The following is a 27,706-nucleotide window of genomic DNA, read 5'->3' as shown; positions in this document are numbered from 1 at the left end:
GCGAAGGTTTGGTTTAAACCGGGAAGAAATGGGGGAAAAAAAGGAAACAACTCCAGGTAGGCTTGGTTGGGTTTTTTTTCCCATCGCTCCATGGTGGGGGGAAAGGGAGGAGGGGAGAAAGCTCTGGGGGGGTGGTTAAAATTCGTTTTTCCCTTGGAAAAGCAGCTTTTCCCCCTGGAAAAGCAGCCTGGGGGATGGCAGGTGAACTCCGGGCGCACAGCTTCAGAGCTCATCCCAAAAATAAATTGGGGAACTCCCAGCTTCCGCTGGAGAAGTTGGTATTTGAAAGGGTCAAAAATATCCCAAACTTGGGGGTTTTTTGAGCAGGGAAGGAGCGGTGTATCCCATGGGATGTGCATCCCAGTATCCTGGTTCTCTGGGGAGGTGGGGACTCGTGTGAGGCAGGAAAATCCAGGGAAAGGCTGTGGAGAATCCGCAGCAGCCCCCGGCTAACGCTGGACCTTAACTCGGCATTGCAGAGCCCTGGCAGCGCCTCATTCCCTCGGCCCCAATTTTATCCCGGTTTTGTTTCGCTCTACGTGAAGCCAGAGCGGGAATTTCACTTTGGAGAAGCATCCCCAGGCGAGGTTTTGCTGCTGGATCGGGGTCGGGGTGGCTGCACCTCAGAGGGAGGAGGTTTAGGTCATTCCTGTCCCATTTCCCATGGAAATGTGGGGTCCGCGAGCGTGGAATGAGCCCGAGTATTCCCAGGGTTCCGTGGGAATCCGCAGCACCCGAAATCCCAGAGCTGGGGGTGTTTTCCCATCCCAGAATCTGGTTCAGGGAGATCTGGATCGGCTCCGGGCCCCCCCCGAGCGGTATCCTCAAGGAACAGGGGCTGATTTGGGGGTGTTTTGTGGGGTCTGGCCTCTGTCCCCGTCGCTTTCACCCTCTCCAACAAACACCTGCCGCTTCCCGGGATTTTCAGTGCTGGATCGAATTCCCAGGAATGAAAAAACCCCCAAGCAGGGAGAGCCGGGTGCTTTCCTGGCTGTGAAAGGGTTCTCCAGGTGAACAAATCCCAGGAATTTTGGCTGCCTGGCCGAGTCCTGGCAGGGTTGGTCAAACACCTCAGGGCGGGAGGGAAGCACAAGTTGGGTGCTGGAAGTTGGATTTATTCCTTAAAATCTGGCAGGATAAGGAAAAGAAGCTAAAAAAAAGCTCTTTCTGGACAAGATTCCCGTCAGTTTTTGGGGTTTCAGCCCCGAGACCCCAAAATGAGGCCCTGGGGAGGCTGAGGAAGGAGGGATCCATTTTTAAACCCCCAAAGAGGGAATTTGGGCAGAGTTGGGAGCAGCAACTCCCAAATCGAGGGCGTGCGGAATTCCGAATCCCCCTTTTACCTCCAGAGACCCCACCCAGCACAGGGATTTCCAGCGAAATCCCAATGTTTTGCCGTTCGGCTCATGGTATCCGCGGCCAGTTTGGGTTTTTTTAGGGAATTTCGGGTTTGGCAGGGAGGGTTGCCCAGAATTGCCCCCATTTCATCCCTTTTCCGAGAACAACCGCCAGGCTTAGGGAGCCTGAAACCCTCCAGGCACGGAGCCCAGCCCCAAAACGACCGGGAATATTGATAATCATAATAATGGAGCTTTATGGGAATGGCGGCAGGACCAGGCCACAGGGCTTTAGGCTCAGCTTAGAGGAGCTTAAGAGGTCTAAGCAGGTTCAGCCTAAAGGGACATCCTCTTCTTTGGGGACCTGGGCGTCATCTCCTCTGTGCAGGAAAAGGGGCCATATTCCCGTTTTTCCCTCCATTTATCCACGGCAGTTTAATTCCCTGATTTTCTAAGTGATGAATTTCCCAACCTTGTTATTCCCAGCTTGGAGAAAAGGAGGATTCTGCCCCAAAAAAATCACATTTTCCAAGCCTGGATCATTCCTGCTCCATTAGGAGATGCAGGATTGTATTCCAAACACGCCATTTCCATGGATTTCAGGTGGATTTTCACCTCTTCCTTGGGGTTCACCCCCATCCCTGCTGCACCCAGGGCTTGGATTTGTCCCCAAATCCACCAAAATTGGGAAGATTTGCTGGAAAAGCCCTAGAGGAGGGAGAGGGTTAAAAGCAAATCCAGACTTTTTTTCTTCCTGGGAGGTTCGTCACCCTCCCGTGGGCACCGGGAATGTGCCGGGGATGGAAAAGCCTTTTCCCAGCAGGCAGGAGGTTGGCGGGTGACTGTTCCCGATCCCATTCCCGGATCGCTCCGCACGGAGCCAGAAGCCATAAATGCCCCTTCCCAGGCTGGAGTGTTGTTGGGTGGAAAAAGATGGAATTTTTTCCTGCAGGAATGATGGATTTGTGTGATTGTCCTTGAATGATCCCGCTTCCTCTTGGGAATGCGGCGGGAAAACCGGGAAATCGCAGCGTGCCGTGCTGGAAGGGCTTGGTTGTGATGGAGCCTGGCAAAAATGGGATCCGTGGAAGGGAAAACCATGGGATACCCCATGGAAACGGGGCACATGAATCTCCTGGAAAGGGGAACTGGATGGTTTTGTGTTCCTGGACCTTTATCCCACTCTTTTCCCCAGCATCCCGCATCTCTTTCCACAGGGAATTCGGGACGGCATCACTTGGAGTTCTCCCATTCCTCCCCTTTAATATTTTCCTCCAAATTTCTTCCATTTCCCTCCCTTTTTTATGATCCCAAACCACCCTACAGCTTCCTCTTTCCCCCCTTCAGGGCCTTTCCCTGTGGGAACGGGGCAGGATCATCCCGTTTCCCATGGAATTAAAGCTCTGCTTTCCCTGGCAGTGTCCCCGGCCGCCGAACGGCTCCGCTACATCCTGGGGGAGGATGATGAGCTCCCCAATCCCACCCTTTTCACGGAGATGGACACCCTGCAGCACGACGGGGACGAGATGGAGTGGAAGGAGTCAGCCAGGTCAGGGGGGATTTGGGAACGTGCCGGGGAAAAAATCCCCTCCCAAAATATCCCCGTGGATAAATGGAATCAGGGAACGAGCATCGGTTTCAGTGGTGTTAAAAAAAGGACATTCCCCGAGTCAGGGAAATGTGGGAAAAATGGGATTTTAGGGTGATGTGCACCTCAGCTGCATCCTGAGGAGGAAGAGGAAGATTTCCCATCTTATCCCGAATTTCCTCAGGCTGGATCAATCCCAGAGCTGGAGCTTTTCCCCCTCCCAGCCACCAGAGCCCTGCAGGAAGGGTAAAAAATGGGATAATGTGCTGGGAAACCGGAGAATTCCAGCTGGGAAATGGGAGTAGGGGGCACAAAGAACATTTTCCCAGGATTTTTTTCCCTCCACACTTTTTCTGGCCAGGCCAGGAGCGAAACTTTTCCCGCCCCTGATCCATAAAAAATGAAACCACACCTGCTCCATCCTTAAAAAAATCATTAAAGGAGCTGCAGGTGGAATTTGCTTTGTTGGACTGGGATCTTACCCAGGGGAAGATCCCAAATCCAAGAGGGATTTTCCCTTCCCGACCTCAGCTCTGCAAGGGTTGGGATTTTTTGGGGGGGAGCTTTGGGAAGGGGGTCCAGGTGGTATCCCGAGCCCTTTCCCATGGGATTTCCCAGTTTGGGTGTGGAATTTCAACGCCAGGGATCAGGATAGATCAGGATCGGGCCCTGTGGGTGCCCATCCTCTCTTTTGGGCTGGTTTTCTTTGCATCAGCCAAAATTTGGGAAGCTCCTCAGCATCCCCCTGGCTCTAATCCCTGCTCCAACTCCTTAATTTTAACCTTAATTCTTTTTTTAACCTTAATTAACCTTAATCTTCCACAAATCCATGTTTACTTCTGCCTTCCCGCTCCCTGAAAAGCTTGGAAAAATCCATGTTTGCGTTGGGATTTTCATCAGGGAGGCCGGGAGGTGGAGATTTCCAAGCTTTTCCTGGGACCATGGAGGTTTCCCAAGTCCCGATTCCCACTCTCCAGCCAGGTTGAGCCTCTTTATCCTCAGGGGTGGGAGCAGAAGGTGGGATCCGCTCCACCTGCTCCACAATATCCACAATAAATGGGGAAAAAATGGGACTCGGGATGCTGGGAGCAGCAGGGAGGTGGGAATTCGCAGTAGCCTTGGAGAAAGAATCCTGGGATGCCGATCCCGGGGCAAAGGTGCCGCTGGAAACATGCCCCAAATCCCACACTCGCCCCGGCTGCTCCCTAATAACCCAATTTCCTCAGGAAAACGGGGCAGAAGGAAAGGAAAAGTGGCCTAATCGGCTTTGGGAGAGCGGCGCCGGCGCTTGGCGGGAGCCGCCGCGGGAAGCTTGAATTCCCTGCCAGGGAAAGCTGGAGGGCTGGAGAAAGGGATTCTCCAAAGAAATCTGGGAAGGGGAGCTGTGGGATGGGCACCAGGGTCAAACGTTGGATTTTGGGGGTGTTGGGGTTCTGTCGGAGCATTCCTGCCGTTCCTGGGTAATATTTTGGGAGTTTTTCAGTAGGGACGCCTGAGATTTTCTCTTTGCAGCAGCTGATCCATTCCCGGCCTTTCCCCGGCCTTCCCCCGCAGCGTTCTGGAGCCACCAGCTCTTCCCAAAATCCCTTCTCCTCCTCTGTGGGGCAGCAGGAGCCCAAATCCCAGCGGTGCCCATTCATCCCTGGGTAGGAAAATCCATGGAGCCTGTCGAGGAAAAGCAGCTTTTTCCCTCAAAACCAGGATCTGCCCTTCCAGCATTCCGAGCCCTGTTCCCAGGGAGCCGGGAGGAATCATCCACCTCATTCCTGAAGTTTCTCTGGAATCTTCAGTATAAAATCAAGGAAGGGAAGGGCTGAAGCCCGAGGGTTTGCCCATCCTCCCACTGTGGGGATGGAGTGCCCAGGATGGGGTCTGAGCATTCCTGAGGACCTGGGATGTTGGGAATGCTCTGGGATCTGCTCTCCCGCGGGCTGCTCCAAGCAGCAGCAGATCCAGGCTCAGGCCATGTCACCTCCATGGGAAAAGCTCCCAGAGCTCACAGGAGCAGTTTGGGGACATGGAAATCCACAGGATTGGGTTTCCTGCTGGGATTGGGAGTTTTGCCTCCCCTCCACAATCCTGGAAGCAGCTCTCCGGGGAACGGCACCACCAGGTTCTCCCTTCCCACCCCGGATAACGAGTGAAAACTTTGCGAGATGAATTAATCCCGGCTTTCCAAGGAGGGGAAACTCCCCAGGAAAAGCCGTTCCCTAATCCTCACACCCGCCCTGTCCCGGGCCCGTCCCGCTCTCGTTCCAGGTGGATCAAGTTCGAGGAGAAGGTGGAGGAAGGCGGCGAGAGGTGGAGCAAACCCCACGTGTCCACGTTGTCCCTGCACAGCCTCTTTGAGCTGCGGACGTGTCTCCAGACGGGCACGGTGCTCCTGGACCTGGATGGATACTCCTTGCCCCAAATCATAGGTAGGAGCCCCTGGAGGCTTTTTCCCCGTGTCCTCAAATGCTGGGAATGGATTTAAATTCATTTGTTTGCTCCATAAACCAAACGTGTCTGGGAACGAGCAAAGGAAGGAGCTGGGAGCCTTCAGCTGCTCCCAGAAATTGTTGTGTTGAGGTTTTGGGGGGTCTGGGGGTCAATCCTGGGTCACCTTTGCTGGATGTTGCAGAGGATACCATCAAAAAGCAGATCGAGGATGGGAGATTTTGGGGGTCACTCCTGTGTCACCACAGGTGGATGTTGGGGATGATGCCATCGAGAAGCAGATCAAGAATGGGAGATTTTGGGGAGGTTTTGAGGGTTTGCCAGGGTTCACCACGGGCGGGCGTTGCAGAGGATGTCATCGAGAAGCAGATTGAGGACGGGCTGCTGAAGGAGCAGATTTTGGGGGGTTTTGGGGATTTTCCGGGGGTCACCACGGGCGGACGTTGCAGAGGATGTCATCGAGAAGCAGATCGAGGACGGGCTGCTGAAGCCAGAGCTGCGAGAGAAGCTCAGCTACGTCCTCCTGCGCAAGCACCGCCACCAGACCAAGAAGCCGATCCACCGCTCCCTGGCCGACATTGGCAAATCCGTGTCCTCCAACACCGGTGAGTCCTCGGGGTCCAGCCGGCGCTTGGTGGCACCCTCGGGCGTCGGGGAGGGACATCTCGGGAGAAGGGAAGGAGGAACCCAAGGGGTTGGGACACCCAGGTGTTTGTTGCCCTGGGAAAGACCCCAAAATTCTGCCCCTGGTGGGATCAGGGGTGAGGGAGCCGGAAGCCGAGGGGGCGTTCGGGACATGGACGGTGCTGTGGGAGGGGGCGTGGCTACGGCAGGGACAGCGTCACTGGGTGGTGATGTCATCAGGTGATGACATCACTGTGTGAGGACAATGGCGCTGTGTGATGACATCACTGTGTGATGATATCACCACGGGAACAATGGCGTTGTATGATGACATCACCGTGTGATGGTATCACCACGGGGACAATGGCGCTATGTGATGACATCACTGTGTGATGACATCACTGTGTGATGACAATGTCTCCATGCAATGATGTCACAGTGTGGACAATGGCACCATGTGATAACATCACCATGGGGACAATGGCACTGTGTGATGGCATTGGCGCTGTGTGATGATGTCACTGTGGGGACAATGGTGCCACATGAGGACAATGCCACTGTACAATGATGTCACTGTGTGGACAATGGCGCCATGCGATGACGTCACTGTGAGGACAGTGACGCCGTGTGATGATAATGTCACTGTGTGATGTCGTCACATGAGGACAATGTCACTGTGCGATGACGTCACCGCGAGGACAATGGCGCCGTGCGATGACGTCACCGCGAGGACAATGGCGCGGTGTGGGCACCACGGCTTGGCACTGGGGTTTCCTGGCGCGGCGGGCGCAGACAAATCCAGTCTGCTCCCGGCTGATCCCGCCTTTGCCCAGCCCTTACAAAAGGGGATTTGGTCGGGTTTAGCGGGAGGTCACTCGGTGGAGCCCCGGATTTGCCGGGCTCCGGCTGCTCCCGGGGACAGCAACTCCCAGGAGAGGCCATCAACGAGCAACAATCCCAGCCTGGGCACATTCCCGTGTTCTGGGGCCGGATACCCAAGCCAGGACTTGCCCAGAATCCACCAAAACTGAGCACGGCTTGGGAATGTTGCGTTTAGCGCCTTTCTGAGGGGATGGAATCGCTCTGAGTTCCCGAGGAGGGACATTCCGAGGAGGGACGTTCCGAGGAGGAAATGGTGGAGAAAGGGGGGTCCCTCCCATTCCTTGTGCCCACAGCAGCTCCGTGGCGGATACCGGGATAAATCCCGCCGGCACAGGAATCCAGCGGGAATTTCACAGGTGGTTTGGTTGGGTTTAACAATAAAAGAAACGGGGAGAGATGCCTTGGTGGCAGCTGGGGCCTTGGGGAGATGCAGAGCAGCAAAAGCACTCCAGAGGATTCTCCAAAAGGAATTTTGGGAATTTAGGAGGTTTCCCGGGAAAACGTTGGGCTCAAGACAGAAAATCCAGGGGGAAAAAGGAAATGTTTGCGGTGAAGTGATTCGGCTTCAACATCTGGGATGAAAAATGGGATTCACTGCCCGTTTAGGGAGGAGAATCGTGGAGCCCGATGGAAGCCAGTGGGAATATTTTGGAGTGCGGAGTTCCTGGCAGATCCTGAGTGCGGGTTTCTTGGGAGAATGACGGGATTAAAAACCCAAAATCCTTGGGGTCTTCCCAAGGAACAGAAATGTCCCTTCTGGAGGCACTGACGGCCCCAGAGGCAGCGCTGGGCTGGGCTGGGGTGGTGCTGGCTCCTCGTGTGGGGCAGGGAGATTTGGGGTGGGAGATTTTCATCGATATCCCCTCACTGCCACCGGGAATATTCCGATGGGTGGGATAAGGGCACGGGAGGGAAAAGCACGTTCCTGGTGTCTCCTGTGCTGGGCAGGTGATCGTTCTTGCCTGCCCCCGATATTCCCCATGGGATCCTGCTCCTGGTGTTCCCCATGGGATATTCCCAACGGGATCCTTCCCCTGACATTCCCAATGGGATCCTGCCCCAGACATTCCCAATGGGATCCTGCCCTGACATTCCCAATGGGATCCTGCTCCCGACATTCCCACAGGATCCTGCCCCGACATTCCCAATGGGATCCTGCCCCTGATGTTTCCCCACTGGATCCTGCCCCAACATTCCCAATGGGATCCTGCCCTGACATTCCCAATGGGATCCTGCTCCCGACATTCCCACAGGATCCTGCCCCAGCATTCCCAATGGGATCCTGCCCCCAATGTTCCCCACAGGATCCTGCCCCAACATTCCCAATGGGATCCTGCCCCAACATTCCCAATGGGATCCTGCTCCCGACATTCCCAATGGGATCCTGCCCCGACATTCCCAATGGGATCCCACTCCTCCTCTCACAGCCCCTCTCTCCTCTCCCCCAGCCCGCAGCCCTGTGCGGGGCCCAGCCGCCGGCGCCGCCTTCCACCGCTCCACTGAGGACCTGCGGATGCGGCAGAGCGCCAGCTACGGCCGCCTGCGTGAGTGGGGGGACACCAACCAGCCCCAAATATCCCTGGAATATCCCAAATTCCCAGTCCCAGTGGCAGAGCGGGAGGTTGGGATGAGGTCCCACCATGGCTGCTGTCCCGAAAGCACAGCACGGAATCTGGGATGAGCGAGGGTGCTGGTGTGGCTCAAAATCCGCAGGGTGGAGGAAAAAATTCCGTCAAATCTTTGGGGAGGGAAGGAAAGGTGCTTGGAAGAGAGTGGGAATCCTAAAAGATTGCTTGGCTGGGAGAGGGTGGGTGGGAAATCCCATCTGAACTTGGGAGCTTGGTTTGTGTAGCTGAGACTGGAAATGTTCCTGTTCACGGAGATTTGGGATCATCAGGGCTGGAAAAGCCCTCTAAGGTCATGGACCACCAGCACAGCCACAATGTCCCCAAGTGCCACATCCAGACGGATTTTGGGGGGATGGGGACTCCACCCCTGCCCTGTGCCAGCCTTTCCACCCATCCAGAGAAGGAATTTTCCCGAATTCCCAGGGTTTCAGGGCACATCCCATAAGGAATACTTTATTTCTTTGCACGAGGTCTCCCCACTGGGTTTTCTCCCGGCACCAGGGGTGGCTTTTCCTCACATTCCCTCCCTTCTCTCCACCCAGGTCACGCCCAGAGCCGGAGCATGAACGACATCTCGGACACGCCGAGCACCGACCAGGTACCCATCCCAAAATCCCACTGGGAGGAGCATCCCGACACGATCCCATTTGGCTCTGGGGTTGTTCGGATCCATGTGAGCCTCCGCTGGGTCGATACCCGCACAAATTCCTAATTAGGAGAGTTAATGCCGATATTGATCCCCACGGATGCACGGGGAAGCTGTCCCAGAAGTGACACCGCGCTTCCAGCATGGAATTAGGGATGAGCCAGGAGGCTGGGCCGGCTCAAATCCCTTGGGGTGGAGAAAAAAAATCCCTTCGGATCTTCAGGGAGGACAGGAAAGGGGCTTGGAGGTGTAGGAATCCTAAAGGATTGGATGGGAGAGGGCGGTAAATCCCATCCAAGCTCTTGGGTTTGCACACAGGGATCCAGCTCTGGAGGTGAGGGGCTGGAATTTGGGGTGGGATCTGTTTTGCCTGGGGTTTTCTCAATGCAAAGCTCAGCTGAGAGGCCACAGGGGGCTTTTCCTTCTGGGATTGCTTCTGGGAAGCAGCTGGGAAGCAGCTTGGGCAGGTGCCCTGCTTGGGGATGGGACGGATCAGCGGGATTTTGTCCCATTCCCATCCCAGACTCTTTTTCTGGGAATGGCTGATTCATTACATGAGCTTTGCTCTGTTTCTGTTTGTGATTTCACCATAAACTGAAGGGAGAATCACCGACCCCGTGGGTTTTTAGGGAATGGGATGGGATAAGAACCTGCTTCTCCCCCGGGATGTCCTTGCTGGGCTTACTTGGGGTGATGCACTTTAGGGCAAGTCCAAACACCATGAATAACGCTTCGTTTCCCTGGATTTCACCAATGGAAATCCATGTATTGCTGGGAGCCACGGGACAGGGACACCACGAAGCTTTCCAGAAACCAGTCCATGCTGGTGCCCACTCAGGAACCCCAAATGTCCCTTCCAGCAATGGGGTTCGGAGGGTTAATCCCAAAATATGCAAAGCATTTAGGTTTAATCGCCCTATTAGGCGCACTACAAAGGGACTTTTTAGGTGTTACACGAAGCTTAGTGGTCGCTGGTAACTCCTGCTCTGATTCCGAGCCGCGCCGGAGGAGTTGCTTTATTATTATGATTTTATTTTTTTTTTTTTCCATTTGGGTTTAAAAGATTAGGACGGGGAGAGGCGGCTGCCCGGCTCACATGCCTCCCCTCACGCTGCCATATAGATTATCATAACTCCCTGCCCAGCTTGGTATTGAACCCTTTTAGGCTCGTAATGAAAGAGCTGCAGGGGAGAAGAGACCCAGGGCAATAAATCCATGGATGAGGTTTTCCTACTCCCGTTATTCGTTCCCGCTCCCGGGATGGGGTTGGGGAGGAAGGAGGCTCAGAAACCTCCCCCGCACCGGGCGCTGAGGGGGTTCTGTGCCAGGCAGGGGTTTGGGGGAGCCTGGGGCTGCGAATGAACTCCAAAAATGTTCCTGGCATCGCTGGGGTTTGGCTCGGATTTTCCACAGGGGGGATTTCAGGGAGTTTTCCTTGCGGAGAACCCAGGAGAGCAAAACCAAACGCCGCTGGTTGGGTGGCAGAGCCCTGGGTGGGCGGTTTAGAGCCAGTCTTGGTTTTAGCCACGTTTACTGAAGAAATTTGGCTCCGTGGATTTTTCCTGGCTTATTCCTGGATGCGGCTCCTCAATCCCCACCTCTGGGAGTCCTGGGACAACCAGAGGTGAAATCTTAGAGCCTGAGGCTTCAACTTTTGTGGGGAAAAAAAGGGGGAAAAGCCAAATTTTGGCAACCCCTCCCTTTCCCACTCTCATCTTTCCTGACAGCTGAAGAACAAGTTCATCAAGAAGATCCCCAAGGACGCCGAGGCCTCCAACGTGCTGGTGGGGGAGGTGGAGTTCCTGGAGAAGCCCTTCGTGGCCTTTGTGAGGCTGCTCCAGGCCACGATGCTGGGGGGGGTGACAGAGGTGCCCGTCCCCACCAGGTGAGCGCCATCCCCTCGGGATCAAGCGGTCTCAGGACACCGGTGGCCCGAGGTGACCAACACGGCGCCTTTCCCTCCCCAGATTCCTCTTCATTCTCCTCGGTCCGGCGGGGAAAGCCAAGTCCTACAACGAGATCGGCAGGGCCATCGCGACCCTCATGGTGGACGATGTGAGTGGAGGCCACCCCCAGCCCTTGTTTAAAACCCCCTGGCTCAGAACCAAGGAAAAAAAGCAATTTTCACCTTACCTCCCCAAAAACTGAGCTTTGAACCCCCAGAAGGACGTGGGACTGGAGGCCATGTCCAGGCTGACCCCTGTCCTGCGTCCACCTCCAGCTCTTCAGCGACGTTGCCTACAAAGCCCGGGACAGGGAGGACCTGATCGCCGGCATCGATGAGTTCCTGGACGAGGTCATCGTCCTCCCGCCCGGAGAGTGGGACCCCAACATTCGGATTGAGCCGCCCAAAAAAGTGCCCTCTGCTGAGAAGAGGTGGGTGGGGGCCATGGGGCCCTGTGGCCACTCCCATGTCTCCAGTTTTGGAGGACAAGAGCCTTGCTTGGCTTCACCCCTGGAAATAACCCCTGGAAATGCTGCAGAAATGCTGGGTTTTCAGCAGGTTTTGTTCCCAGGTCGGCTCAGAGACATTCCCACTCTCCTGGAACAGCCTTTAATGGGAGGTGTCCTTGCCCAGGGCAGGAGTTAAACTGGATGATCCTTAAGGTCCCTCCCAGCCCAACCCAACCCATCCCATGACTCCATGGACTGAGCTCCCCGAACTGAGCTCTGGGTCTGTCCAAATTCACCCCAAAACTCACAATCAGTGCAGGCACAGAGCTGCCCCATGGCCTTGGCCGAGGTCCTCACACCAGGGCTCAGTGGTGCTGATCCGGGGGCGCCGGTGCCGATCCAAGGCCGATGTCCCCATCCCGCAGGAAGTCGGTGTTCTCGCTGAACGAGGTGGGGCAGATGAACGGCGCGGCCGGCGGGGCGGGTGCCGGGGGCGGCGGCGGCGGCAGCGAGGATGGGGAGATGCCCGAAGTCCATGAGATTGGGGAAGAGCTGGCCTGGACCGGCAGGTGAGCAAGGACCCACCACCAAAAACCTCTGGAGGGTGCCGGGACCCGTCAGCATCTCTTGCGGGCTCATCCTGGAGTGTCCTGGGGTTTTTGTGCAGCACCTGATCGATTTCTGCATATATACATAAAATAATTACATTTCTGTATCCATATTTATGTATCTCCCAACTGGCCAGGGAAGCTGTGGCTGCCCCTGGATCCCTGGAAGTGCCCAAGGCCAGGTTGGACATTGGGGCTTGGAGCAGCCTGGGACAGTGGGAGGGGTCTCTGGGTGGGACTGAGGGGTCTTTAGGGCTCCTCCCACCCCAAACCATTCCAGGATTCTGAAGCCCCTCCGGCGCCAGGAGGGGAGAGCTGGGAATGGTCACCTGGAGAAGAGAGGGATCCAGGCAGAGCTCAGAGCCCCTTGCAGGGCCTGAAGGGGCTCCATGAGAGCTGAAGAGGGACTGGGGACAAGGGCTGGAGGGACAGGACACAGGGAACGGCTTCCCAGTGGGAAAGGGGAGATTTAAATGGGATCTTGGGAAGGAATGAGGGTGGGGAGGGGCTGGGCTGGAATTCCCAGAGCAGCTGTGGCCGCCCCCGGATCCCTGGAAGTGCCCAAGGCCGGCTTGGAGCCCCCTGGGATAGGGGAAGTGTCCCTGGCCATGGCAGGGCTGGAATGGGATGGGATTTAAGGTCCCTTCCCAACCCAAACCACTCCAGGCCTCCACAATTCTGTTTTGGTGGAAGTCACCAGGTCCTCGGCGGTGTCTCTGCAGGTTTTGTGGTGGCCTCTACCTGGATATCAAGAGGAAGCTGCCCTGGTTCCCGAGCGACTTCTACGAAGGTTTCCATATCCAATCCATCTCTGCCATCCTCTTCATCTACCTGGGCTGCATCACCAACGCCATCACCTTCGGGGGGCTGCTGGGGGATGCCACCGACAACTACCAGGTCCAGCCCAGGGTGTCACCGGCGTGGGGACAGCAGGGGTGGGATGGGGTGGGGTGGGGTGGGATGGGATGGGTTGGTTTTTACCTTACTTGTGCCATGCCAAGCTTCTGGGGATGGAAATTCGCTGCCAGGTGGGACTGGCAGCCCTGGAATCCCTGCAGGATGGGACAGCCCCCTCAGTGGCAGCGCCAGGAGCAATGGGACATGGTCCCAACCATCCCGTGTGGGTCCAAGCCGAGGTTCCTCAGCCCCATCTCCATCCGGGGGATCCGTGGGGATGTGGGTGGCACAGCATCCCCGTAACGCTGCCTTTGCTCCGTCCCCAGGGGGTCATGGAGAGCTTCCTGGGCACGGCCATGGCTGGCTCCATGTTCTGCCTCTTCGCCGGGCAGCCCCTCATCATCCTCAGCAGCACCGGCCCCATCCTCATCTTCGAGAAGCTGCTCTTCGACTTCAGCAAGTGCGTGCTGGGCCATCCTGGGGAACAGCAGGGCCCGGCCGTGCGGGGGTGGGACGTGTCCCCCAGCCCCCGGCCGCTCTCACAGGGCCACTTGTCCCCTCTTCCAGAGGCAACGGGATCGACTACATGGAATTCCGCCTGTGGATCGGGCTGCACTCGGCCCTGCAGTGCCTTATCCTGGTGGCCACCGACGCCAGCTTCATTATAAAGTACATCACGCGCTTCACCGAGGAGGGCTTCTCCACCCTCATCAGCTTCATCTTCATCTATGATGCCATCAAGAAGATGATCGGGGCCTTCAAGTACTACCCCATCAACTCCGACTTCAAGCCCGACTACGTAACCATGTACAAGTGCGAGTGCGTCGCCCCTGACCCAGGTGAGTTCATCCCGGGGCCGCCCGGGCAGGAGCCAGGGGGTGGGAGGGTCCTGGCGTGGATGAATCCCACGGGATCGCTGGCCGAGGATGAGGGATGAGGATGAGGCAGCTGCCTGGGGTGGAGAGACCTTGTCCTCCTCCTCTGAGGGGGTTTTGAAGATGGAGGAAGAGCCTTGTCCCGCTTGGATGAACGACTCGGTGCTTCCTGGGACACAGCGGATGGAGAGTTGGGATCTCAGCCGGGAGCAGTCAGACCTGGATGGATAAGAAGGAAATATGGGAACAAAGGACATTTCAGATCATTCCAGCCTGCTGCTGACGGAAACTCAATCTCCAGAAAATGCCTGGAGTCGTTCTGTGCTCTCCAGTGCCTGGGACACCCTGGGATGTCCCAGCTGGGTGTGGAAAGCTCCAAGGACTGTTTTTCCTCCTCTTTTTCCACTCCTTTTCCAAAAGGAGAGGCCATCGGGCTCTGAGCAGATGGTCCTTCCATGGCTGCCTGGTTTTGCTCTTGGATAGACGACCTGGATGATCCCAGATCTGACTTGTGGAGCTCGGATGCTCCTGGAATGGACCAGAGATGGCTTTGGGCTCACGGCAGCAACCGCCTGTGCTCCCAGGAGCTGAACTGATGTCAAAAATCTAAATTTTGGGAAGCGTCAGCTGTAGTCAGAGGAGGCTGAATGTCTTGGGATGAAGGTGATGGTGGATGAAGATGACGGTGGATGAAGGTGACGGTGGATGAAGATGATGGTGGATGAAGATGACGGTAGATGAAGGTGACGGTGGATGAAGATGACGGTGGATGAAGGTGATGGTGGATGAAGGTGATGGTGGATGAAGATGACGGTGGATGAAGATGACGGTGGATGAAGATGATGGTGGATGAAGGTGATGGTGGATGAAGGTGACGGTGGATGAAGATGATGGTGGCTGAAGGTCATGGTGAAGTTCTCCCTGTCTTCTTCCTTCAAGAAAAGCATCCGAGACCCTCCACCCAACGCATTCCCAACACATCTGCCATTCCAAGGAGAGCTCCCACCCAATGTGAATCGCAGCGATTGGGTTTATTTTTGCATTCTTCCTCAATTCCTGCTCATCCACCCCTCCGTGAGTGCCACGATCCCTCTGGGATCTGAGAGCCCAGAGCAGCACCTGGAGCCAACCCAATTCCTCCCAAACCAAGCACCCCCAAACCCGACCCGCGGGAGAGCGAAGACAGAACCGCCAGAGCCGGAATTCCCGAAGGGAACCGTGAGCACCCACCGGGATGTGCCCAGCAGCTCCTGCGCCGGGGCTTTAACGCAGGAGGAGCCTTCAGCCTCCACGGAGGTCCCACCCTTTTCCAAGCCCCCGTCCCGAGCAAACCCCAAGCAGCTGAGAGGCATCCACACCCCAATTCCCGTTCCCATTCCTCGCCCTGGCTGCCCAAGGCAGCGGTGTTGGATTTAACATTCCTCTAGAAATTCTCTTTATTCCCCCCTCCATCCTTACTATTTTTTTTAATCCCTTTTTTTCCATCCGTGCTGATTTTTGATTATTATAACTGATTTGTCCCATATTTGTCTCTGCTGCACACATCAATTGGGGCTGATTTCAATCTCAAGTGAGTATCGCCTTCTAAATATTAAAACTATTTTAATATTGATACTCTCCCCCCATGGGGGGGTTCTGTTGTTATTTTTTTTCCCCATGTATTTGACTTTTCTCTCTCTCTAAAAGGGTTTGTGTAGGGCCCTTAGGGCTCCTCTCCTAAATCCCACCGGTGCTGTGCCGCCCTTTAGGGCATAGAAATCCCAAAATGGGGTTTGTGCAAAAAGAAAAGGTTGTGGAGGAAAAAATAAGAATGATGCTGACGTTTTTAGGGCCGGGTTTGTTCCCCAGAGCTCGGTCCCGGCAGCCCCGGGGTCTCTGGCCTAACCCAACTCCTCCTTCATTAATCCCCGGCGCCGGGGATGGAGGCGGCGGCCGAAATTCCCACTTGGCGAAGAGGATGGAAGAGGGGGGGCAAAGCCATCCCGGAATTCCCGAATTCCCTCTTTTAGGGGCACCCCGAGAGAATCCGGGGGTGCTCCCGGAGCTGCGGAGCTGCGTCGCCCGAAGAGCCGAGCGGAGCCACCTTTTGTGCCGGGAGGAGAAGGTGCTGGGGGCTCGAAAAGATGGAATTTTGCACTGATGACACCAAAACACCCCCAAAAGATTTTTTAAAAAATGAATAATAATTTTAAAAAAAAGCAAATTGGGCGTGATTTGGGTGCCGCTTCCCCAAAACAAAAAAAACCCCAGGCTGCTTTCCCAGCTTTCCACCCCCGTGGTTTTAAGTCCACCCCACTCCCGGTGGCTTCCCTGGGAAGCTCCTTGAAATGTTAGGAACTGGGAAGCTCCTAAAAATTCCCCCCTCACCAGTCCCAGAGGGAGAAGGCGCCGCAGGAGCCGCCACGTCCTCCCCGGCGCGTGGGATTAATCAGGGAGAAGTCGCTGCGGGGTTAAAGGAGGGGTTTCCCCCCAAAATCTGTGGATGCCGATCCCTGCCGGGCTCGGCAGGTGCAGCCCAGCTGGTTTGAATGCCCAAAAGCTCGGTTTTAGCCCCAAAACCTCAATAACCAACTCCTTTCCCGCAGCCAACGCGACCTTGTTCGATGCTTCAGCTCCAGTGGCACCGAACACCACTAACGTTTCTCTGGTGAGTGGGGGCTGCTCATCCCAGCGGGAAATCTGGGGCCAGGGAGGGCGGATCTCGGGGATTTCAGCACCCAGGGAGCGGGATGGGCCAGCTCAGAGCCAAATTTGTGCTGGTTTGGGTTCCCAGTGGGGCTCAGAAGCACCAAATCCATGCTTTTCCCCCCCAAATTTATAGCAGCTCTGCGGTTTTCCCACGGTTTTGGGTATCCCAGTGGCAGCAGCCCTGGAAATTCCCCTTTCCTTGTGTGCTGAGATGGCTTAAACGGCTCTTTTTGGGGGTTTGACCAGGAAATTTTCCTTTTTTTGCAAGTTACAGTTGTTAAAAATGCAGATTTTACTCAATTTGGTTGTGAATTTCCCCTTTTCTTACACAATTCAACCCTTAAAGTACAAATTTTGGGGGTCTGGGCAGGAAATTTCCCTTTCCTTCCATGCTGCAACTTAAAAACGCCGATTTTTTCCATTTGCCTGGGAATTCCCCCTTTCCCTGCCCACTGCAACGATTTCAGATTTTGCTAATTTTGCTTTTTTTGGGGTCTCTCGCAGTCCAATGCTATCAACCTCACAGCTCTGGACTGGACGCAGCTGAGTAAGAAGGAATGTCTCAAATACGGCGGCAGCTTAGTGGGAAAATCCTGCAAATTCGTGCCCGACCTGGCCCTCATGTCCTTCATCCTCTTCTTCGGCACCTACTCCATGACCCTGACCCTGAAAAAATTCAAGTTCAGCCGCTATTTCCCCACCAAGGTAAGGAAAGAGCCGGGTTCTGCCTTTCCCAAAGATGAGGGAAAACGGGAGATGTTGGGAATTTTTGCTGGAGGCGAAGAATGTCAGGAAATCTCTGGTTTTAGGAGGTTTTGGCCACAATTGGGATCCTCCTCAAGGTTTTGGGCCCTAGTTTTTGGAATTCTGTGAGGCTTTTGATGGAATCCTCCTCTCTAGAGTGGAGTTGGGTTAATGGGTGGACAATTAATGGATAAGGAACGGGTGGGATGATCCCAGCCACAGGGAAGTGGTGAACGGCTCAGAGTCCGATGGACATCAGTGACCAGTGGTGTCCAGGGTCCCTGTTGAGGCCAGAGTTAATTAATGTGTTCGTTAATTACGTAAATGAAGGGATTGAAGGCACCCTTGGGAGGTTTGCAGGTGACACCAAGGGACAATCCTGAGGGACGGGGCCATCCCAAGGGACCCGGACAAGCTCCAGGGAATCTCACAGGGTTTGTCCAGTCCAGGTGCTGGAGGTGCCCCTGGGATGGGGCAATCCCGGGGATGGATCCGAGCTGGGAATGAAGGGATGGAGAGGAGCGCTGGGAGAGGGATTTTGGGGTGGGCGAGAGGCTGGGCACGACCCCAAAGGTGGCCTGGGCTGACCCCCAGCGTGGGCAGTGGCTCCCGGGGGATTCTGCCCCTCGGTCCCCACCTGCAGAGCTGCCCCCAGCCCTGGGACCCCAGTGGGAGCACGGGGAGCTGCTGGAGAGAGTCCAGAGGAGGCCACGGAGCTGCTCCAGGGCTGGAGCCCCTGTGGAGCCGGGCTGGGAGAGCTGGGGGTGCTCAGCTGGAGAAGGGAAGGATCCAGGGAGAGCTTAAAACCCTTTCCAAGGCCTGAAGGGCTCCAGGAGAGCTGCAGAGGGATTGGAACAAGGGATTCGGTGACAGGACACAGGGAACAGCTTCCCAGTGGGAAAGGGGAGATTTAAATGGGATCTTGGGAAGGAATGAGGGGGGGGAGGGGCTGGGCTGGAATTCCCAGAGCAGCTGTGGCTGCCCCTGGATCGCTGGAAGTGCCCAGGACAGGGTTTGGAGCCCCCTGGGACAGTGGGAGGGTCCCTGGCCATGGCAGGGCTGGAATGGGATGGGATTTAAGGTCCATTCCCAACCCAAACCATTCCAGGATTCCAGGATTCTCTCCCTCGGCTCTCACAATGCCAACACCCCCTCACCTCGTGGAAGAGAGAAAGGCGAGAAAATGGGGATTTTGGGGGGTTATTCCTGGGTTATCCACAGCTGCGTGGAGCTGGAAAGCCCCAGGGGAGGATGCCAAAGTAGGAGCAAACCTCTCCACCCCAATTCCCCTTCCCACCCCGTTAATTCCCCTTCCCACCCCGTTAATTCCCCTTCCCACCCCGTTAATTCCCCTTCCCACCCGTTTCCCTGTCTTGCCTTCAGGTCAGGGCTTTCATTGCTGATTTTTCCAATGTCTTCTCCATCCTGCTCTTCTGTGGAGTCGATGCCTGTTTCGGACTGGACACCCCCAAACTCCACATCCCCAGTATCATCAAGGTTCGGCCTCCCCTCTCCCACACTCCTTTTCCAGCTCCTCGCCAGGTTTTTTTGGGAATATCGCAGCTCCAGGCACCTTCTTAAAAGCGACTTTGCCTTTTCTAACAATGCTCTAATTCTGTGACTTTCTTTCCTCTCCCTTTTTGTTGTTTTTCCTCCTTTTTCTTCCTCCCCTTTTTATTGTTTTCTCTCTCCTTTTTATTGGTTTTCTTCCCTTTTTTTGTTGGTTTTCCTCCTTTTTTTGTTGGTTTTCCTCCTTTTTTTATTTTTCTCCTTTTTCCGTTTTCCGTCACTATTTTGTCTTTTCCCCTCCCTTTTCTGTCATTTTCCTCACTTTTTATTTTGTTTTCCCTCCCTTTTCTGCTCTTTTCCCCCCTTTTGTTTTCCCCCCTTTTTTTTGTTTTCCCCCCTTTTTGTTGTTTCCCCCCTTTTTTTTGTTTTTCCCTCTTTTTTGTTTTCCCCCCTTTTTGCTGTTTTCCCTCCCTTTTTTGTTGTTTCTGCCCCCCTTTTTTTTTGTTTTCCCTCCCTTTTTTGCCGTTTCCTCTCCCTTTTCTCCCTCTCTCTCCCCTCTCTCCCGGCAGCTCCGTAAGCTCATTAGCGATTTCTCTATCTTTATGTCCATACTAATGTTTGTGGGGCTGGATGTGCTTTTCGGACTCAACACCCCAAAGCTCCAAGTGCCTACCGACTTCAAGGTAAAACCAAAATATTCCATCAAACCCCATTCCGGAAGGATTTCTCCTCCCCCATTCGGGGCTGATGTGGGGATCCCAGTGAGGTCTTGGGGGAGGTTCGGGCGCTGGATTTAGGGACGGGTCGGGGATGGGGCGGTGGGGTCGTCACCGAACGCCAACCCTTGGGTTTTCCCAATCCCTGCCCCGTTCCCGAGGTTCTGACCCCGCTGTCTCCCGCAGCCCACCCGCGTGGACCGGGGCTGGTTCGTGTTCCCGTTCGGGAAGAACCCGTGGTGGGTGTACCTGGCCAGCGCCCTGCCCGCCCTGCTCGTCACCATCCTCATCTTCATGGACCAGCAGATCACGGCCGTCATCGTCAATAGGAAGGAGCACAAGCTGCGGGTGAGCCCCCCCCGGGATCCCCCACAGCACCCAGGGTGCCCCGGGGAACCCCCACAGCACCCAGGGCACCCCAGAATCCCCCACAGCACCCAGGGCACCCCAGAATCACCCAGGGCACCCCAGGGATCCCCCACAGCACCCAGGGCACCCCAGAATCCCCCACAGCACCCAAGGCATCCCAGGATCCCCCACAACACCCAGGGCACCCCAGGATCCCCCACAGCACCCGGCTGTGGGGTGGGTTTGGGGGCTTGCCCTGGCTCTGGCAGGGGCTCCCCTTGGGCAAGCTGCGGGTTTGGGGTGCTGGAGCACCTGGAGGGTGAAGTTCTGTGGGTAACGGGGTGCAGGGGGGTGATGCAGGGTGCCCCACATCTGTGTGGGTGCAGCAGGGTGACACAGGGTGGTCCGGGACAATGTGGGGTGATGCGGGGTGCCCCATGTCCATGTGGGGTGAATGAGGGTGATATGGGGTGCACTGTGGTGATGCAGGGTGCCCCACATCCGTGTGGGGTGCACTGTGGTGATGCAGGGCGCCCCACATCCGTGTGGGGTGACACAGGGTGGCACTGGGTGCCCCAAGGCCGTTTGGGGGACATCAAGGCCCTGCCGGAGGGGACCCCGTGGGTGCTGGGCTGACGGCGGCCACGGGCAGAGCCCCCTCTGACCCCCCCGTGCTGTGTTGCAGAAGGCAGCCGGGTACCACCTGGACCTCTTCTGGGTGGGCATCCTGATGGCCGTGTGCTCCTTCATGGGGCTGCCCTGGTACGTGGCCGCCACCGTCATCTCCATCGCCCACATCGACAGCCTCAAGATGGAGACCGAGACCAGCGCCCCGGGGGAGCAGCCCCAGTTCCTGGGGGTCAGGTCAGGGGGGGCTAAGCTGGGTCTGAGCAGTGTCCCGGAGCCGGAGGGACATCCCCGTCCTGGGGGGATGAGGGACAGCACGGCCGGACGAGGGAGGGGATGGCCCCGCTCTGCTCTGGGCCGGGGCGGCCTCACCTCAAACATCGTGAGCGGTTTTGGGGTGACACGGTGTGAGCAGGACACGGAATTGCTGGAGAGGGTCCAAAGGAGGGACCTGGGGATGGGGAAGGGTCGCTCGAGGAGTGGCTGAGGGCGCTTGGAACGTTCAGCTGCAGAAACTGAGGGACACCCATTGAGCTCTGCAGCTTCCTCCTGAGGGGCAGCTCCGATCCCTGCTCCGTGTGACAGGGACAGAGCCAGGGAGTGACCGGAGCTGGGCCAGGGAGGGTCAGGCTGTATTTTGGGAAAGGTTCTTCCCCCAGAGGGTGCCGGGCACTGCCCAGGCTGCCCAGGGAATGGGCACGGCCCCGAGGCTGCTCCAGGAGTGTTTGGATTTTGGGGTGTCTGTGCAGGGAGAGGGGCTGGATCAATGATCCCAGTGGATCAATCCCCTTCCCACTCGTGATTCCGTGATCCTGCTTCCCTCCCCGTTCCAGGGAGCAGAGGGTGACCGGCATCATCGTCTTCGTGCTGACGGGGATTTCGGTTTTCCTGGCTCCCATCCTGAAGGTAAAACATTCCCGTTCCCCCCTCCCCGCCGAGATCCGGGGACACGGCGGTAAAAAAGCCGGATTCTGCCCCGTCCTCGTGACCTCCAGCGCTGGTCCCTGTCCCTGGGAAGGAGCTGCTGCCTTCCCTGCGGTCAGGGCCGCGGTTTCTCCCTGTTCCCAGTACATTCCCATGCCGGTGCTCTACGGGGTCTTCCTCTACATGGGCGTGGCATCGCTGAACGGCATCCAGGTGAGTGCCCTTCCTCCTCCTCCTCCTCCTCACTGGCCAGGGACTGGCCCACACTGGCTCAAAAAGGAGGATTTGTACTCCAAAATCTCCGCGCATGGGATGGCAGATACCCCAAACACTCTGAGAAACACCAAAAAGCCCCAAATTCCCCCAGTTTTGGGGACCAAAAGAGGCTTTTCCTGTGGGATTGGGCTGAGGATCAATCCCGGGCCTTCCTCCCTCAGCAGTTTTGTGATCGCTGCAAGCTCTTCCTCCATTTTGGGACTAAAAGCGGGTTTTTCTGTGGGCTGGACCTGAGGATTAACTCGGGCCTTCCCCCCCTGGCAGTTTTGGGATCGCTGCAAGCTCTTCCTGATGCCGGCCAAGCACCAGCCCGACTACGTGTTCCTGCGGCACGTCCCGCTGCGCCGCATCCACCTCTTCACCCTGGTGCAGATCGTCTGCCTGGCCGTGCTCTGGATCCTCAAATCCACCGTGGCCGCCATCATCTTCCCTGTCATGGTAATCCCATCCTCGCGCCAAAGGGGTTTTTTGGGGATTTAATGGAATTTTTGGCATGGTCCCACCGTGGCTGTCATCATCTTCCCCATCATGGAAAGTCCATCCTTGCTCCAAAGGGGTTTTTTTGGATTTAATGGAATTTTTGGTGTGGTCCCACTGTGGCCGCCATCATCTTCCCCATTGTGGTAATTCCATCCTTGCTGGGAAGGGGTTTTTTTTGGGATTTAAGGGATCTTTGGCATGGTCCCACCGTGGCCGCCATCATGGTAATCCCATCCTCATTGGGAAGAGGATTTTTTGGGATTTGAGGATGATTTGGTGCAGTCCCACCGTGGCCGCCATCATCTTTCCCACCAAGGTAATCCCATCCTCATTCCAAAGGGTTTTTTTGGGGTTTAAGGGATCTTTGGCATGGTCCCACCATGGCCACCATCATCTTTCCCATCATGGAAATTCCATCCTCACTGGGAAGGGTTTTTTTTGGGGTTTAAGGGATTTTTGGCTTGGTGGTCACCAGGTCGTGGGTTGAGCAACGCTCTTGGACCTCTCCCCTGTCAGATTTTGGCCCTGATCCTGGTGAGGAGGCTCCTGGATTTCGTCTTCTCCCAACACGACCTGGCCTGGATCGACAACATCATCCCCGAGAAGGAGAAGAAGAAGGAGGATGACAAGAAGAAGAAGAAAAAAGGCAACAAAGGCGACAGCAGCAGCGACGAGGAGGTGGGCGCGGGGTCACCGGGGGGCTCCTGAGGACAGCGGGGACATCCCAGAGCTGGGGAGGGAAAATTCCCGCTGCAACCTGCGGGTTTGGGATGAAGGCCTTTGATCCCTGGAGCTGTTCCGCTGCACGGACAGAACCGGCTGAGCGAGGGGCTCAGGGGCTGGCAGGAGGCTCCGAGGAATGTCCCGAAAGCTGGAAAATCACGGCAAAAAAAAAAGCAATCCTCAGAGAGAAGAGGCCAAACGCCCCGGTTTAGGGCACGGCCCCCATCGCTCAAAGCCTCGTTACCCAAACCCCTGCCCCAGGATTTGGGAAGAGGAAGGCAAAGCCTCCTCCTCCACCTCCTCCTCTGGAGGTTTCGGGTCCCTTTGGGTGCTCCAGGTGCTCTCAGAGCCCGCCAGGCGCTGCCTTCACCAGGAATTTCCCCGTTTCTTCCCCAGTTCCCACCTCCCTCAGTCATTAAGATCCCCATGGAGCCCCTGCCAGCGCAGCCCCGAAATGGGGGCCCCCATTGCCTGAGCCGTAAGTAACGAGCCCAGGAGCCTCTCCCGCATCCCCTGCCGCTTCCTAATCCCTCCCGTGGGCTCCGCTCGGCACTAACCCCGCTGGGACACGCAGCTCGGACCCCTCCTGCCTCACCAGGATCAGGGAAAAACCCAGGTGGGGAGAGGCGCAAGAGTGGGAGCTGCCAGAGCACCTCTCATCCCAAGGCCTGGGGATCACCAAGATTTCCTTAAATCTCAAAAGAAAAAATCCAGGAATCTCCTGGGTTTTGTCACCTCCGAGCTGGTGCTGATGGGGCTTTGTGAAAAATATCTGCATTTGGGATGGTTTGGAGCCCCCAAAAGCCACTTGTGTTGGAGTTACCCGCCTGGGAAAGAGCAGATTTGGCTCCACCTCCACCAAAACTCCGCGGGATAAATTTGGGGGCAGTTTGTTCCAGGCTGCATCATGAGCTCGGTTTAACTCCTCCGCTCTGCACTCACACCGCTGCCAGCAGGGCCTTTCCTCTCAAATCGCCCCCAAAACCAGCGATTCCCAGGTTTCTTCCTCCTCCACCGCCCGCGGGACCCGCTGGCAGCTGGGAGTGGGGGACCAGGGGGCTTTTTGGGGTCACCTGGGGAGTGTTTCACCTCCGTGTCCCCCCAGGAAAGAGGGCCTCCACCTGGAGCTTTGCGTTCTGACTCCTCCCCGAACGGTTCGGACATGGATCGCAGGTAACGGGCCCCCAGCGGGCTCCCCCTCCCTGTCCCCATCCCTGGGGGAGAATTTTGGGATCCCCGGCTGATCCTCCCGGCTGAGCTCCACCCCTGAGCGATTCCCACCTATCCAAGCAGATTGTGGCAGCATCGCTCTGGATTTGGGGTGGTTTTGGGGTCCTCACCGTGGGGTTGTTGGGAGCTGCACCAGAGGGTTTGGGGCTATGAAACTGCTGAGGGACAGCCACAGGGATTTTTCAGACTGGGACGCCTCCAAATCCTGAAATTTTGGGATTATCCTCCGCAAATTCTGCAGGTTGACGGCAAAACATCGGATTTTCGTTCATTTCTCGGAGGTAGCCTGGAATAAAACCCAAAACTTTTCCAAAGGGCATTGAAAGGATGATCTAAAGAGAAAGCCTTTAAAGGAAAGCTTCCAGGGGCACAGTGCGGGGATGTGCACACGCGAGGCAGGATTTCCACAATGTTTATGAGTAATTAACGAGTATCTCTAACAAATATTGTCCAATTAGAGCAGCAGCTGGGTGGGGAATTTCCCCCAAGTTCTGCCCCACTGGAGTTGTTCCAATGGGGCTTCTTTGCCTTCTGAGTTCCGGTGGAAAACAAAATATCCTTGTCAGGCTTCTTAAGAATAAAGGGAATTCCAATCAGCATTAGAAGGGTTAAATTATTATCCCAAAATCAGAGAGAAAGGGTGGGGAAAAATACCAAAAATATACCCATGGATTAAGAGTCTAGAAAAGAACATGAATATATGAAAAATATACATGAGTAATATATGAATAGGGGAAAAATAGAGGGAAAATAGAGGAAAATATAGGGAAAATATAGGGAAAATAATATTGGGAAAATATAGGGAAAATACATTAAAATATAGGAAAAATATAGGGAAAAGATAGGGAAAATATAAGGAAAATATAGGGAAAATATAGGGAAAATAATATTGGAAAAATATATAAAGAATATATGAAAAATATGGGAAAATATAGGGAAGATAATATGAGAAAATATAGGGAAAAATATATCGAAAATATATGAAAAATATAGGGAAAGTATAGGGAAAATATATTAAAATATATGAAAAATAGAGGGAAAATATAGGGAAAATATAGGGGAAATAATAGGGAAAATATAGGGAAGATAATATAGGGGAAATACAGGGAAAATATATTAAAAGATATGAAAAATATAGGGAAAATATAGGGAAAATACATTAAAATATATGAAAAATATAGGGGAAATATAGGGAAAGTATTGGGGAAATAATGGGGAAATAATAGGGAAAATATAGGGAAAATAATATAGGGAAAATACATGAAAAATATATGGGGAAAAAAAAGATATAAAAATAGATGAAAAAGATATTAAAAAATAGATGGAAAATATAGGAAGAATACATGAAAAAAATATACAAAAAATCTCCAAATCTTCGGGCATCAGCATCACCCGGAGCGTTTCCCCGGGGCGGGTTCGGGGTTGGGGGCACCACCCCTGGCTGCTCACCCCCTCTCCCCTCCTGCCCCCCCAGTATCACCCTTCACCTGAAGATCTCGTGCCCGTCGTCTCCCGCCTTTAACTACTCCCGAAACCCCATCTGTGCCGTGCCCCAGGTGAAGATCGAGATGGAGTCGGACTACGAGGACACCGACACGGAGAAGGCTCCTCGGGACATGGGCAGTGAGACCACGCTATAGCCCGGCCCGCCCCCGCCTCTCTCGATTTTATATATATATATATATCGATATCGCCATATTCATATATATATATATAAAGGAAATCGGGCGTGTTCTTCTCTGCCGGGCGCAGGAGGCCCCGGGGGTCCCGTGCTCCGGTAGATTTTGGGGTCACGCGCTGTGGAATTCCCTCCCTTCCCGCTGGGCGAAGGCATCGCCGCTGGCGGCGAAACGGGGCCGCAAAGGCGGAATTGGTGATTTTGGCCCCGTCTCGGAGCTGCGGGAGCAGCCGGGATGTGCCGATGGAAACATCCTGGGGTGCTTTTGGGGTGGGAGGAGGAGGTTTGCGTGGCTGAGAGGGATGGGGAGGGCTGTTCCCTGTTCCCAAATCCCTGGAATCACCACGTGGCTCCTGGGGAGCCCCGCTCTGCGGAGGGAATGGGGTGACGGCGGGGGGATGTGTGGGACAAAAGCGGCTGCTCCAAACCGTGCTGGGGCATCCCAGGAGTGGGACCCGGCTCTGCTGGGATGGGGAGGAGGAGGAAGAAGAAGCTGGGATGGGGAGGAGGAGGAAGCAGCTGGGATGGGGACAAAGAGGAGGAGGCAGCTGGGATGGGGACAAAGAGGAGGAGGCAGCTGGGATGGGGATGAAGGAGAAGAAGGCTCCTGGGATGAGAAGGCAGCTGGGATGGGGAGGAGGAGGCAGCCGGGATGGGGATGAAGAGGAGGAGGCTCCTGGGATGAGGAGAAGGCAGCTGGGATGGGGAGGAGGAGGAAGCACGGCAGGATGGAGAGGAAGGAGCCGGTGCCCGGGGAGGGAAGGGACGGACGAGGAGCAGCTCAGGGTGAAGGGTTTTGCCACTTGAGGGCAACAAAGGGCGACAACAGCCGGGCCCTGGAGAGAGCGAGCGAGCGGGCAGGGAATGGGAATGGGAATGGTTCCTGAGGGAATCAGGGATGGTTCCTGAGAGGATGGGAATGGTTTCTGAGGGGATCAGGAATGGTTCCTGAGGGAATCAAGAATGGTTTCTGAGGGAATCAGGAATGGTTCCTGAGGGAATTAGGAATGGTTTCTGAGGGAATCAGGAACGCTTTCTGATGGAATCCAGGGTGGATTCCGCAGGGAAATGGGAACGGTGGCTGCAGCGAAGCCGTTCGGTTGCCCATCCCCACATCCTCCCCGTTCCCTCTCCCTGGCTCGGGAACAGCCCCATCCCTCCCTCCAGCCCTTCTCTCCCCGGAGGAATCCCAGGATCCTCTCTCGCTCTGCTGCCCAGCCCGTGCCAGGGGCTCCACTCCCACTCCAGCTCCCCGCTCCCGGTCATTCCCACCTGGCTCAGCAGCAGTGGGAGCAGGAGGGGAGAGCAGCCCCTGCCCCCTGCGCTGCCAGGCTCGTCCAGCAGCTCCCTCCCCCTGTCCAGCAGCATTTTGGGGTCCACAGGGGGCTCTTCCCACCCGGGAAAGGAAGGGAAGGGAGCAGGTCAGGACCCAGGCAGGCTCCCACCACTTTTTTTCCAGCAGTGCCGAGGCTTTAAAGGATTTTTTTCCACCCACGGCCCAGGCCCAGCCGTGGTTTAGAAATCCTGGTCCGAGCACCCCTCACACCCAGCTCTTTTTCTCATTTTGCCTGGATGAATCCTTCTTTTTTTGTTGTTTTTTTCTTCCCTCTATTCCCAACCTCCCAGAGCCCCCAGACCCTTCCCACGAGCAGAACCGACCTGCCCGACACTCACACCAGCAGCACTGGGGTTCTTCTGGGACACCAGTTAAACACTGGGACACCAGTCACACACTGACTGGGACACCAGTCACACACTGACTGGGACACCAGTTAAACACCGACTGGGACACCAGTCACACACTGCAACTGGGACACCAGTTAAACACCGACTGGGACACGTCAC

The 27,706-nt window shown here is 55.6% G+C and overlaps 1 protein-coding gene across 1 annotated transcript; it reads left to right on the top strand.

The window, feature by feature from the left end:
- The first annotated feature begins 1 nt into the window (after position 1).
- On the top strand, positions 2-25,743 carry SLC4A5 (solute carrier family 4 member 5). Its single transcript, XM_069035520.1, has 25 exons — positions 2-56; positions 2,757-2,886; positions 5,185-5,345; positions 5,814-5,969; positions 8,319-8,414; positions 9,041-9,096; positions 10,872-11,029; positions 11,112-11,199; positions 11,366-11,520; positions 11,964-12,107; positions 12,869-13,043; positions 13,370-13,503; positions 13,611-13,882; positions 16,504-16,565; positions 17,111-17,311; positions 18,734-18,847; positions 19,762-19,923; positions 20,609-20,787; positions 21,384-21,456; positions 21,619-21,687; positions 22,015-22,188; positions 22,747-22,908; positions 23,350-23,431; positions 24,059-24,126; positions 25,658-25,743. Exons 1-24 carry the CDS (start codon positions 29-31, stop codon positions 24,091-24,093), a joined length of 3,066 nt encoding a protein of 1,021 aa, XP_068891621.1. The 5' UTR covers positions 2-28; the 3' UTR covers positions 24,094-24,126; positions 25,658-25,743.
- The last annotated feature ends 1,963 nt before the right edge of the window (positions 25,744-27,706 follow it).

This window comes from Aphelocoma coerulescens, chromosome 22 (assembly GCF_041296385.1).
Source record: "Aphelocoma coerulescens isolate FSJ_1873_10779 chromosome 22, UR_Acoe_1.0, whole genome shotgun sequence".
Classification (NCBI taxonomy): Eukaryota; Metazoa; Chordata; class Aves; order Passeriformes; family Corvidae; genus Aphelocoma; species Aphelocoma coerulescens.
This window is presented reverse-complemented; position numbering and strand designations above follow the sequence as displayed.

Coding starts and splice junctions, on each gene's coding strand:
- SLC4A5 (XM_069035520.1), top strand. CDS start 29: ATGGGGGAAAAAAAGGAAACAACTCCAG. Junction 5,346..5,813: donor CTCCTTGCCCCAAATCATAG/GTAGGAGCCCCT, acceptor CGGACGTTGCAG/AGGATGTCATCGAGAAGCAG. Junction 23,432..24,058: donor GGGCCCCCATTGCCTGAGCC/GTAAGTAACGAG, acceptor GTGTCCCCCCAG/GAAAGAGGGCCTCCACCTGG.